The sequence below is a fragment of the Genypterus blacodes genome, unplaced genomic scaffold, assembly GCF_046128005.1.
Source record: "Genypterus blacodes isolate CSIRO-AG114 ecotype Tasmania unplaced genomic scaffold, CSIRO-AGI_Gbla_v1 ptg000156l_1, whole genome shotgun sequence".
In the NCBI taxonomy this organism is placed as follows: domain Eukaryota; kingdom Metazoa; phylum Chordata; class Actinopteri; order Ophidiiformes; family Ophidiidae; genus Genypterus; species Genypterus blacodes.
In genome coordinates this window covers 1,980,186-1,995,058 of record NW_027466957.1, presented here as the reverse complement: position 1 = coordinate 1,995,058, position 14,873 = coordinate 1,980,186, and the positions used below count along the sequence as shown (strand labels likewise).

At 43.1% G+C, this 14,873-nt stretch overlaps 1 protein-coding gene across 2 annotated transcripts in view; it reads right to left on the bottom strand.

Annotated features, from left to right (window-relative positions):
- The window catches only part of agrn (agrin), a 224,083-nt gene that overhangs the window by 90,946 nt on the left and 118,264 nt on the right, over nucleotides 1-14,873 (bottom strand). For both annotated transcript variants that reach the window (XM_076167235.1, XM_076167236.1), the window contains one exon: nucleotides 566-781. In XM_076167235.1, coding sequence (XP_076023350.1) covers nucleotides 566-781 — 216 coding nt within the window. The remainder of the gene's footprint in view (nucleotides 1-565; nucleotides 782-14,873) is intronic.

Here is a 14,873-nt window from a genome sequence, read left to right as displayed (position 1 = left end):
GCCTCCAGCCAGACATTCAGCACGGCTTAAGCACTTTATTCAGCTCTACTTTACAGCTTTTAAATGCACCTCTGACAGGAGTTTAATGGGATCTGTCAGACCTGGGTCAAGGTGTTTTCTCAACTATACTAAATGGTATTTTTGCACTTGATTGATATTTTCTAGATCAAAGGAGCAAATCTGATCTCAGCGAGTGTCAATCTTTTTTTATGAATTGACTAGATGCAACAAATCAAACAAAAACACCCACACAACTGTTTTAAAATTGAGAAGACACACAGGGCTCTATTATCTTTTCAAAAAGGTATTTGCTTGCACTCCGGCAAAATTAATCCTAAAATATCAGATAAAAAAAGATGAAGGCAGATCACTGCACAACTTGAAAGAGACATTTTAAAATGAGTTCCCTTTCATTAAAAGCAGACAAATTGATCTCAAATCAGTCTCTATTTGTTTAAACAGAAGAAATGTTTTCCTCCTCAAATTGAGACCGTGTGAGCCGTGCTGGATTCTCTGTGCTGATCACATGTGGTGTGTTGGTTGACAGGTGGGCAGGTGTACTTACAGCAGGGTCCCTTGCGCAGCACCTTGATGCGTCTCTGCGTGCTGCACTGGGCCTTCTCCAGCTCACACTCGTTGGAGTAAGTGGACGAGTCCGACCCGCAAACAGGTGCCACCACCGACGGACACATCACTCTCTTACAGACGCACTCCGCCTTGCTCGGGTCTGTCGGGTCACGCTCACACACGGCGCCGAAACCGCACAGCATCCCTCTGCAGCCTGCCAGGGGAGGAAGAGGAAGAGGAAGAGGAGATATTAGGCTTTACATCAATAACAGCTTATTATGATATCGGCATTTTAGTGATTTGTTAGTATGTCATTGCTATTGATGTCTCTGAATATCCAGCTCACCAGTGCACTCAGAGCTCTGATACATAACTGATCTGTGCAGTGGATTATTCACCAAAACACCATCATGAAACCATAAATCCCCAGGATACTACAACAGATGTACGACGAAAAGTGACAAAAAACAGATGAATTCATTTGTTCTAACATACTGCATGAGGTACAATGTGTTTTGTATGCTATTGCATGGGGAACAGGAATTGCAGTTAGTTGCCTGAAACTAAAGGCAGTTGTGAAAAGGAGTCCTTTCAGATTTAGTGGGCCATAAATCGGCTGATTGATGGTTCGATTTTTTCCACTTAAATGGATTTTACATAAACGGCAGCTTGGATTATTTGAACCTGAATTCTTTTTCACAAGTTAATTAGACTTGCAGTGGCATTTTCCACATGCTGTCATAGCACATATGCATGTCTCTACATATTCATCTCAATATGCCTCAGCCATGGGAGCTTTGATGAACACATTTAGGAGCACGAATGCATTCGTTTTCACATATGTAGTGTACGCTAGCGTAAAGCAAACAGATGCTCTCAATGAATTCATGTAGAATCAGTCTGAACGCACAGCAGGCACTTTGTGTGTTGGTAGAGCGATTATGACTACTGATGAATTCAGGTTGGAGAAGCTCCACAGTTAAATATAAACAAAAGGTAAGCAACACCATTACAATTGATTTTTCTCCACGAGGAGCCTGCAGATACACAGTCTGGTGGACAGCTCATTTTCACCGTCTGAAAAGACATCTGTCTTCAAAACATCAATGATCCTACGTCCAGGAGTGCATGGAGACACGGCAACACAACTCAAGATCACTCAAACACTTCAAGGCTTCAAGTCCTGCAACAACAAATTCCGAAGCTTTGAACCTAAAGTTTTCTCTGTCTCTTTAGCTTTGATCAAGTGTGAAACAGCAAACGCGAAACTTTGTCAGACTGCTGGAAACACAAACCCCAGAGGGAGCGTGTACCAAGCGTGTGTGTGTATGTGCTGTGTACACAACACCAACTTAGAGAGTAATTGACCCGTGTGGTGGCAGCTCCAGCTGCTGTGGCTCAGTGCCCACATGTGGGCTGTTGGGCAGCCAGCTGGCATGACGTCCTTGCTTCAGTACTGGGGGGTGTTGAAAGAGATGGCAAGCTCTCACAGGTACCCAGCTCCATTGGAAATCAATGGACAAAAGCAGGCTAAGCACAGAGACCCGACTCCAATCGAAACCTTGAGGGCCTACTCCACGAGCGGCCGAGGATATACATGTCACAAATAAATGCACACCATTTGCACCGCACTACACACACACACACACAGATATTTCTTATCACTCGTTCCCAGGCCAGGGCTAAACGCAAGGGGCCTTGTCCACTGGCTGGCATGGTGTTTTTTGTTGTTGCTGTACTGGATGGACAGTCAGACATAGACACACACACACAGTGAGTATGTGTGTAGCATGGACAACTGGCCATGAATCTACCTTAGGCATCTAATTCCGTCTCTCTTCTCATGGCACTGTGTGTGTGTATGTGTGTGTGCATGTGTACGTGTGTGCGTATAGAGTGACAGGCGAGGAGGCTGTTTTTGACTTGCCCAATGTTCCCCGTGGGAGACCGCCTGACAGCTACCTGAGCTCGCTTTCTTTTGTACCAGGGGGAAAAGAAGTGTGTGTGCAGATGTGTGTATGTGAGGTGCAATGCTATCCTTGAATGCATCCGTATTCCTGACAGCGTGTGTGTCTGAGAGGTGTAGACATTAGGTGTCACACACACACACACAGACACACACACACACACACACACACACACACACACACACACACACACACACACACACACACACACACACACACACACACACACACACACACACACACACACACACACACACACGCGCGCACAGCTAGGTGCAAGTACGAAAGCCTTGTCACGGCCGGCCCACTGTTTCTCAATTCACACCAGGCGCCGTGTGTGGTGTTCTTGTATGCAAGTGTGTGTTAGGGAGAAGTCAGAGGGGAAGCCATGCGAGCGGAGTGACAAGGGGTGAAATTCAATCGAACTGTGTCAGAGGTGTATGACAGAGAGAGTCTGATAGCATGACAGAGTGAGAGAGCGGGAGAGTTATAGGCATCTCAACATGGTGACTAAAACCCAGTAAAGCTTTAGTGCTCCTCATGTAAACAGGATTATAAATGGTCTACTGATGAACACACAGTCGTATCACTAGCAAAATGTAACCAGATCACGTTGGTGAAGAGTTTAGCTGATGGACACCAGAGTGCCAATGCTACATTTACACCACCTGATACGTGTGACCTACTTCAGATATGTTGTACATGAAGCTCACATCACACACGTAAACAGTTAGAAAAAGCACAGGTAATCAGATATTGTCAGATCAGATATCAGATCAGACACATTCCTGTCATCTAAACACAGATCAGGATTCATTTGCTATTCCAGCTAGCACGTATAGAGTAACACTCTTCCTCTTTGTCCACATATAGAAGTCATAGCAGCATGCTGCCAAACTCTAATCGCTCTAATCCTTGTTTTCTACCTGAGCATCTCAATAGACTGATGGAGACCTTTGCGTTGTTGTCCCATCTTCTCATTGTTTTAGTCTCATTGCAGCATTTTGTTTACCTTCCTCTCCGAAACTTCGCCCTCAATTGTGTATGTGGACTGTTTCCGCTCTAAACAATGTAAACAAAGCTATCAGGAAAATGATGTCATGACCTTTCAGCGTAAGCACAGTATCGTATCCTCTGCTACAAAGAATGCCAGCTTGCTGAAAACAAAAGTGCACAACCTACAACTCAAACTTAATCAACACAAAATTCAAAGAAAAAAAAAAGTGGCTTTGTTGATTGACAGGTGCTCTCTGGAGGGTGCAGGCGCTGTAATAAAGGAACAGCAAGGATCTTGTGGACATGTCCTGTAGACAGACAGGCAGAACAAAGACCACAGATGTGATGACATTTCATCCTTGTCTCAGCTATTCCCAACAGTGGCCTGGCAGGGCAATTTTCTTTTGAATGTTTTGGGGAAAATCTACATTTCAACCTATAAAATTAAATTTTGTTTGGGAGAAGGCCTTAAAGAGACAGAACCTAAAATACCATAGTTCACTTGGGCAGAGAGCAATCGGTCTAATTCCATACAAAACTTAAATGCTTGTGTTTAAAAATTACTTTTCTGACATAATACTAATGTAGCTTGTTTCCAAACATTTCTCCATATATAGACAGATAATATTGGTACAGGGAACAAACCTAATCGAGGAGTACAATACCACACATCCTTCCGTTTCCCAGAAAACAAATGTGCTTATAATGCCAACATGAATGCTCTTCTGCTGGGAATTCTATAATACTAGCCGTGACATTTCCACATCTCTTTCTCTTCCTCACCTGAAGCGTCAGAGTAGGACGCATATTAAATGTGTATGTGTACCGGACACGGGCTGCTCTGTGGGTGTGTCCAGGCAATAAGGAAGATTCCAGCTGAGCTCAGAGGATGGGAAGAAAGAAAAATAAATGTATTTCTTATTATGGAGCTGTCTATGGCATAAGGCAGAGTTCTTGAGCTGCCCTTGCTGTTGGGTGTCCTTTATAGTTATAGAAAATGTATTCTTTAGTCTGTTTTCTTTCTTCTTCTTGTACACCAATGTCAAACTGGAGGAAGTGGGTCTGCTTTTAACAGTTCTTAGTACTTTAATCACAACGTTGGCTGATCTTGTATTAAGGTAAAAAATGTAAGAATTCAACCATAGATGGAGTTAATAGGGTCCCAAGTACATGAATCCTTGCTGAATCGGCTTAAGTGAGGAAGTACAACAGGTGAGGCGATGCTTACACAAAGTGCTTAGGCTAAATGTAAGCCGATGGATCAGTTACATGCTTGAGTTGATTCACAATGGCATAATCCAGATCTGTTGCTCAGAGCACAACAATCTGATTATAGCTTCAAGTTGTAACACACTCATTAGCAGAAGAGGAGCATATTTATTCAATGCCAGCTGAAATGAGCCATGTACGCTTGTGTGAATACAATATTACCTTGAACAAATCTCAAAGGTGCGTGCAGAGCTTTAAATGAAAATGAGCAAAATGATCTCTGACAGTAATACCAAATGCACATATTGATTCCTGCTCTGATATAACTTATAACATCTGGCTTGTGACTACTGCATGGTTTTACAGCTAATGCTGGCGGGAGAAGCTGAGCTACAGATTGTATTTTAATGAGAGCATCCAAGGAAAGTTAATCTCAGGCAACAATACTTCACCTCTCATCCAAAAGGCTTCTTTATGCCTAAGATTAACTTTTCTTGGACACCACGACCAGGATGACTGCTAACCAGTGTCAGCATGAATGTAAGCTTTGAGAGGCTTTCGTGTGAATGTCTTTTAAAGTTCAATGACTGTATGTATGTGTATACTAATCTCCCTCAATCCCCACAGACTTTACAGCTTCAGCTCCACAAGTCTCTCTTTCCATTCCAAGCTGAAGAAACAGATCTCACTGGGGAGAAAAGACAACATGTCCACTTCACACTTGTCAGGGTGGCCGTCTACTCCAGTTGAAATTATGTCAAAGTTGACGAACACACACACACTACTTTGAGAACATGCTGTATAACATCACTAAAGCTAAACACAAGCCCCTGTCCTTTCCAAAGATGAACCATTTGCACAATGCCAAAGAAGAAGCAAGGGACAAGCAATGAGCGAGTTGGCATCTATCTTCCTCAGCCTGTGTTTGTTTGTGTGTGTGACTTCTATATCTCTGTATCCTTCTCTGCTGTCAAAGCCCCAAAAAGTTGATCGAGTCAAACAGGATCTGGCTGTTGGGGAATTTGAGTTGCATCTTTGCCATATTTAATGCTTTTGATTCCAATTTTAGAATAGTATTTACTTTGATTTCATTTTTCATTACTCATTATATTATTTGGGTGACATTTTCTCCCCAAGTTGCTTGATTTTCGATAGCTTCAGACAGATGCAGAGTCAATAAACGTGCCCCAAACTGATCACTTCCTATTGCTTTGAAATTGTGTGTTACTCTGTGGAGAAACTCTCTGCAAAGACCGTGTTTGTGCTGAAATGTCTGATCAGTTTCATTGTTTTGCTGCCTTGTTGCATTTACTTCAAACATAGCGAACAGGGGAGAAATGGTGTGTCATGGCAAGCATAAATAGATTCAGACCCAATAAGGCTTGACGGAATTGCATTGACAGAGATAAAATGGTTGCTTCACAGAAGAGACGCCATTCTCCCTACGTGGATACCTGCATGTTTTGAATTATTTCACAGTATTCCAGTTTGAGAAGGAGAGGATACAAGAAATGAAGGGATGGTGAGCATGAATAATTAACGCTTCTCTGCCTGAACTTTACATGGGTGACAGGAATAGCGGTAAAGTCACTGAGCAGCCTGGGGCAGTGACGCGCAAATGGCAAACATGTTGAATAACACGTTCAGGTGTAACCTTCTTGTGCCGTGATCGGTGGCCTTGACACTGACTGATGACCTACTGACCGTCGGCAACAGCAAATGGAAGTTGATGGTGGAAGATATTAACCAGTGCCACAGAAATGGCATTACATTAATGTTGGATGAGTCTAAATTCATTACGCTCTAGCACTCCCGGGAGACATCTTCCACTTACCTCCTAATAAAAGCCACCTTTCTATTCAGCTGACGCTAAGTAATACAGATGTGTTCCAAAGCCGGGCAGCTTCGGCGACTCTCTCTTCTCTCTCTCTCTCTCTCTCTCTATATAAGAGGGCTTTAGCCTCTCCATCAGTGGGGCTGTGCCGAAAGACCTTGGTAGCAAGGGAAAGGTTACTATGGCAACCAGCGTTGATGCAATGTGGGGAGCAGCTTGCCTCATTCGGGTGTGAGTGGAAACTTTCCGTCACGCACGTAGGAGGTTTGTAGGAGGTTAGAACCAACACATGTGTTGTTTCCGTGTGAACCTCCTGCCTCCACATGGATGTTCGTAAAAGCTGGGTGGAACTTTGAAAAGGAATCTATCTCAAATTCTGATTTCTAATTTTTAAAATCTAACTCTAATACACTGGGGCCGTGTGCAGTATGGAGGCTATACTAGGTCTGTGAGTGTGTAGGTGTGAGGAACAGCAATAGATCGGTGAGGTATTGATTAGCAGTTGCAGGGAAGTTAGCTTACGTGCATGTCAATGTCTTTATTTACAGCAAAAAAGTCAAGGGTCTGGAAGTGATGCAGTATATCAGTGTGGCATGAGAGTAGAGGAACAAACACAGCATGGCCAGTGTTGTACCTGTTAAAGTATCTAAGGAAAAAGAACCCCTACAAGGGCTGTATTGATCTCAGGTTAGTGGCCCTGGGGGAACCAATGCAGTCAATTATTAATCTCACTGCAATTATACAAGACCCAGTGTGGAAAAAAAGAAAAAGAAAACATCTGCACACAGAGCAATAACACGAAACCTCCCAGCTCAATTAGAGACTATCGCTTTTCACATACATGAAAAGAAAATCATGGAGACATTCATAGGTAAACTTTTTCTTTTTCGTTCTCTCTTGTCCTGCCGCATCCCTGTTCTCATCATGGCAACTGTTGAGAGCTACCCGTTTATTCATCCCTGCCTGTAAAAGCAGCTCTCTGGTTGAAGGTGTGCAGGCTGGTGCAGTATTTTTTACATTTAAAAAATGGGAGCAATCAATTTCTCTCCCTCTCCTTCCTGAATGCAAAACACACACTCAGGCAAGCCCAGCGCCTGAACCCTGACCCCCCTTCCTCCCCCCGCCAACGCAGAGGATGAACTTATTTACTCCAAGGTTCTCTTTGCCATCTCCACAACACTATGGCTACCAGGAAATGAGCGATAAAGTCTGAGACAGAGTCAGGTGGAGAGATGGGTAGGAGGGAAACCGCAGAGTGTTTTTATTGGAAAAAAAAATACTGTATTTGAAAGAGGAAAGCAGGTGAGGGAAGGTTAAGGAGAAACATGAGCAGCAGAGGGAAATACGTGATATCAGAATTCCTTCCAATTTCGAAATGTGTGCATCATTCAATCCAGGATATCACACAAAAGCTCACCAGCTGCAATCACTCTGTAGGCAGCGTCATAATTGATGATTAAAGTAATGATCTAAGTAACAGAAAGCACTAAACTGGTTTGAGATTGAGGCTGAATGCATCCCTCGCCTACCAGCACCCACTGAGGACCAACCAGTACTTTCTTAAAAATATTTCATGCTTGTTTGTGTTTCAGTCAATTTCCTTATTCACATCTCTAGGTCATGGATGAATTATTACGAGTAGATGTAATATTTTATGAATATAATATGAAATAATATGTCATGTGGGGATTATATTTGAAAACAAAATTCAGAAACAAACCCAAAGCGGTTCATAATAATGCCTCCTTCAAGGCGCAATAACAGCAATCTTTCAAGGTCATTGCATATCAATCTGTGTTTGATGGTATAATACAATCTTAGTTGTATTCTCTGTCAGACTGTAAGACAATACATTTTGTGTGTGTGTGTGTGTCATATTGTAGGATAAATGGTCAGTGAATTGTAATATTAAGACGAGCAAGAAAAGAAACTGCAACTTGTCATTCATCTAAATCATCAACCTCATTATTGCACGCAGTGAACCAGTGGCCTTCATGGACGGCTATGAGGGTATTTTAATAAAAAATGCAAGCGGTCGATTGTTATATCACACCCAATTGATTTTATGAGACAAGCGTGAGCGAATCCTGCCATTATTAATTTGAAAATACTGTAAAAAATGTCATCTACTGGTCTGTACTCCTTTATTCTCTCTAGTGTCTTTGTTGTTCCTGCACCTCCTCTCCTATTGAAGCAGAGTTTGCATCATTGCTATTTCTAGCCTCCCTTGGGTTTGGGTGCCTATCTAATTTTAATGAAGTCCCACTGGCATTGGTTACATATAAACACCTCATCCAAAGCCACAGTGGCACAGGGCACCAAGGGTAGATTCTACTGGTTCAAGCTTTGCCAAGCTCAGGTTTGTTTGAAGTATGATGACACCTAAACATTCATCCAAACAAATCCTTGGGCCATGTTTTGCAGATATGGAAGATACAGATACAGTTTTGTTGTAAGCTGACCAATTAATCATCTTAAAACTTCTTCAACTCACAGCAAAGTTTCATGCATCTTGCACTTTCCCCCTTTTCATTCTGTGCTCTTACTTGTTGGCACGCCAACTTGTTTTTTTAATTTCTTAAAGATTTAAAAAGAAGTTTTGCACTGGCTCATGTGTGATGTTATTCAAACCCCCTGAAGCAGTTTTCCCTTTTGTCGAGTTTGTTTGGTCGAAGGAGAGTGCAGTGATTGCCAAACCAATTAGGCTGAGACCTTGTTGAAAGAGGTTTCCACACATGTTCCAGAAGAAGCCCTGGAGCTGTGTTTGGAACCAAAATGGGACCATTCTGGAAACTACAAAACTTGGTTACATACTGAATCATTAATGGTTTATCTTTTGAATAAATTCTCTTTCACCCGCAAAGATCCTCCTTTCTCTCTCTCTGGAGTACCATACCAAGTATGTTAGCAATAAAGATGTTGATTGCCTCAATGTGGCTTTTGCTGATAAGTTACGGTTCCCGGTTTTTGTAGTGGAACCACTTATCCGCTGATGTAGATGGAGATAAGTTGCAGATACACTATCGAGTCTAAAACCTAAAGTACATTAGTATTTACTGGAGCTGGCCGAGTACCATGTTACGGCTTTTATTTGTATTTGCTGTTTTTTGGAGTATTGGAAGATTTGTTGGCTAAAACTGTTAATACCAAAGTCACTGCATTTTACTAATTAAATATATGTGTTGCGGTTGATAATGGACTTTTCAGAATAAACTCCAAAAGACACTTAGACCAGTGGACAGTCCAGTCAGTTATCACACAACATACAGAACCCGAGGTCATCTTCTCCGTGCTGACAGCTACTGATTTCTCTCTTTCTATTTCAGTGTCTACTGATGTTACACAATGTTACACAGAAGCTGAGTTACATAACAATTATTACTTCTGCATACATCTAGTACTAGCTACTTTATACTCGCCATTTTGGACTCAAGAAACAACATAATGGACACATATTTGACTGAACAAACAGCAGGGGGCATGTCAGTTCTACATATCCAAACAGCTGCAAACCAATTCTTTGCCTCCTTTTTTTTCTCTTCTATCTTTTGTGTCTGAAACAACAGCAGGTGTTGCGTCTTCATAAATCAGTATAGAAATATGACAGCTTATGACAATCTGGGACATCTGCCTAATCACGCTTGTTATGAGGGAAAATACATGAAGGGTATATGAGGAAAAACCCTGAGTTATTTGTCTCAATCAGGATGGGACAGGAGCAGGGAGTGAGGAGGACAGAGAGATTGTGAGAGTGAAAGAGTGAAGCTAAGTCTTTTTTATTCTCTTCAACTTTATCAGCAATCCTAATTTCCTCCCTCGATTGAATGTCTGGGTTTAGTCGTAACTGCAGCGGCCACTTGAGGAAGCAACGTTCATTACATCCCAAAGAACAGTTTGGGAAGCGCAGGATCCGAACACTGGCCTGTTGTAAACACCTGGAACATTCACTCTTTCGTCTTCTTCAATGAAGTTCTTGTATCCAGAACTTGCATGATTCCAGTTAAAGGTTAACATTCATGAAAAAATTGTGATGTGTACAGAGTGCAAAATCTCCTCCAGCCTGGACTGTGTTGTTGCAAACGAACAAATACAATTGCAAGAGAATTGTTATGATGTGAAACCTTCAGTCATCAATCCACGATGAGACAAATCCATCGATAGCCAATTTAGCACTCGTGTGATCGAAAAACTCACATGTGACTGCTGCAACAACCCACGTCTACACAGCAACAAGATGGATGACAACTTGATGACACGTTTCTGCCTGCATTCTTTTTTCATGCTCGTCTTTGTGCTGTGATTCCCACAAGCCTTCACTTCAAAAGCTCTCATCCATAGGAGCCATAGAACCAAACTCAGCCTCCCAGATGTAACAATGTTCCCGTTCCTCCAGGTTTCTAACATTCTTATCCGTAATGGAGGCACCTGGTTGGAGGAGATGTCAACTCTCATCTCCTCCACAAAGCCAGCAGGAGGCAGCCAGAGATTTTCCTGATGGACAGATTTCTGCTGCTCTGCAATATACATGAATGCCACGCACTCCTGGATTCAATTATTTACTTAAACAAGTGTCATGAGGGGAGGAGTGCCAGTGGCTCTTTCCTTCAAATCTCAAGATTCATTGATGCGGCTCACCTTCTGCCAATGATGGACTCTGGAGCTTGAGCTGGTTTTCATATCACACACAAACACACACGCACCATGGCAATCTTTCCACTCGCTAATTGCAACTCGGCACTGCGTGGGAGTGTGAGGGAAGATTGGAGTTCTCACAACGACGAGAACATCCACACACACACGCGGATAACGGAAACACACACATTCTGGCACATAAACGCACATTAACACACACACCAATCCCCTAAAGCCAACGTCATCTCCTCCACGCCTGTCTTTTGCGCTCAAGCTCACACACTCCATCTCTTTCACCCAATCTCACATCACTGCTGTAAAATGTTTCATCAATGTTGCATTTCCTCTCACGTCACATCTAAAAAAAAGCACAGACTGTGTGCCGTGTGTGTGTTTGCGTTCAAGTGGGGAGAATTAGCAAGAGAGTAAAGCCTGCCTCCCTGTCACACTCACCACAGCTTGGCGTTTCAAACATGTTCTCGCTCTGGTTTATTTCCACTGCACACCGCTCCAGTTTCCCAGGGAAAACAGCAGGTGGCCGTGCAGAGAAAGAAGGAGAATATATATACTGCAGCTCTCTTTAACTCTCACAAGTTCATCGTCCTAAATGTAGAAGTTGGCACTGGCCTGTGTGCTGGGTGTTCAAAAGTCACTCAGGAGGTATCAAAGGAAATTTGAAAGGTATGGCTTTTCAACATGCCATCACTTCAAGGCAATCCTTTGAAACCTCAAATCATTCTAGCAGTTATTTCTTTGACTACATGCAATGTTAGTAGTTGATCATCCCATAGGAGGCTCAACACATTGGCAGTGTCCTTTAAAGTAAAGTGCTGGAGAGGAGACTGGGCCTTCGTGCTGGCTCCCACTGTGGTTAGGAGAGAGCGGGGGGAAGAGAGTGTTTTTTTTCCCACTGGATATCTGGAGGGAGCCCAAGCCTGTGGCAGATGGCAGGAGGATGGGACTCAGAGGAAACCTGGGGAGAGCTTGGAAGGCAAGCCAGGAAGCAGGAGCTCTCAAGTGCTGAACTGGTTTGCAGTGGATAAAAGGGAGGCGGTCTGCTCCATATGCTCCTCATCGCTATGCCTAATCACAGGCGCCACTGTGCCATCATCACTGGAGGGAGTTTTAGATAGCAGGGAGGAGAACTGACCAATTTTGCAGGCAACGGATGATGAATTATGTTCAAACAAGAAACTAAAGGGAACCTGTCGTCTGCCAGGCGGCATTAATGGCCCATATGGGAAAGTGAAGACAGAGGAGAAGAGATGGACGTCCTTCTTTGTGTCTCCATTTAGGAGCAAATCTGAGATCCAGGAGGGAAATGGTATTATCTTCCCCTAAAGCCTATAGATTAATATTGATGTGGCCGGCTGAACAGCTCAGGCAGGGCATATCGAAGGCAAAGCTTTAGTCTATCATGAGGAGTTGATGAGAGCCGCTCCTTGGGGCCTGGGCTGGCTCAGCCATCACTGGCCTAGTTTTTGCACCCATCCATAATGGACCCCACGGGCCCTGCAGCTGTTCAATAGGTGACCCCCTCCCCAAGCGTCTTTCCTTCCCAGACAAGGCAGTCCATCATTCACCTCTCCTTCTGCTTCTCCTCCCATCCTTCCATCTCTTTCTCTTTCTCTCTCTCCACTCCCTGATCAATAGCCCTGACCCATCGATCGATACACCCACAACTCACTTCATTTTCTCTTTTTCCTCCCTCCCTCTTTGTCCCTTCTAGCCAACCACAGAGGAAATAAAGAGAGGGAACAAAGCAATGTGACCTCCCTCCCTCCTCTTTCTCATTGCTTTACTTGTTACCTGTGCACCAGTCCAAACAGAGAATAAAGAAGAAAATAGAGCCTATTAGAAGGCAGACTGTATTTCAGAACAGTGCAGCTCATTTTACACCTGTCACACACACACACACACTGTCTGTTAATAGCCCTGAAAGGTGAATGTAGCATATGATTGCATTATTTTCAGAAAATCAAAGTGCATTGTCAGCTGCCTATCCATTAAATTGAACTTTCTTTCCAATGTGCTTCAGAGGCCATAAGCTCACAAACTGTATTATGCACACACACACACACACACTTTAGTGAGTGGATGGGTAAATGGGAGAGGGCTGACATAGATTTGAATTTATAGGAGGCGTCGATGCACTGTTGGCTTAAGCATTACTATTTTAGTCCGCCTGCCGCCGCCATGGAATTAATTGCCGGTGACGTTAAAGCAGCACAAAAAGGGCCATGCTTTTGCTCTTTTCATTACTGCTCTGGCCCTCTTTGTGTGTGGCTCGGTGTGTAATATTTGTCTGGTAGAGAAGAGAGAAGAGATGGGGGAGGGGTGGGAGCGGAGGATAAGTAATATGGAGCTGACTGGAAGAGTGTTTAGCTCCTCTCCGTTCATTTGTCTTCATTTCCTCTCTTCGGAACGCTTATCCCATCCTGAGCCACACCACTGGGGCTTAACAATATAACAGCTGTGCGCGAACACACACGTGGACACACATGCACGCATGCACACACACTTACAGTGAGCAGATTCACACATATGCTTAACACTCATAAGCCAGAGCCAGGCATTATCACCATTACATGTAGCATCAGTATATGCCTGGATATGTAAGCCAATAAAAGAGTGTGAACCAACACACACGCAGGGAAAACTTAAGGGAGGCGTAAGATGTCAGAGGTGAACTTTGGTGCATCTTGATTTGCTTTCCAGGCTGACAAAAAAGCTTTAGGTTGCCAACACTGGCATGATGGAAGCCATATCTTAATTATTTATAGTCGGAAACACAAGTGTCTGTGTAATTATAAATCAGATTTCAAGAACAAAATGGAATATATAGGATGATACACATACATACATCCATTGCAAACATTTCAACACAGTTTAAAAACCCTGACTGTAAGACTTTATAAATAAGGAAAAATGAAAAAGAAAAGATTCCACCTTTAACAAAGACAGAAAGCACGGGAATTGTATTGGACTAATGAAGTCATAAGTCACATACATAATCAGCTTTGCTAATAATGCACAAGAATCAGCGGCGGACCAGACCAGCATACTGAATTTAGATCATTGCCAAAGTAATACATATTTATCAGGCTAAAAAGAAATAGGCAGAAAGTTTCCACATCATGAAGCCCAATCAGATCTGCCATTCAAGTAAGAGATAAGAGAGGTTATTGATGTGGATAAGCACCAGAAGATGAAAAGCCTGAAAAACTATTTTAACTTTCGGAAAATATTGAGAGGTTCTGCTCGCAGCCCGCTCGGCTGTGTTTGCATTCTGAAGCGCTCTGTTTTTCTCCTCCCCCCCCCCCCTGTTAATCAGCCTGACTTTGGTTCCTTTTTCTTATTAAAGTTTCCCCTCCTCTCGCTGTCGCAGTATTGGCATTACTGCTTTGCGGATTATTCTACGACGCTGACAGGTTATCATTTCACACTGTTTATTCCGCACTGAATTTCCATTTTTGAAGGATGTAAATCAATGTAGCACAAGTGCCCTCATTTGTCCAGGTGGAGGATTCTCTACTGATTCGGGCCTTTAATAGAGGAAACGAGGGGCCATGAGACCAAACAAAGAGGTTGACAGCAGGCCAGATCTTGATGCCTCTGGGTTATTGGACAACTGTTCCTCTCTGGGCCATGTGCACATTCATATCATT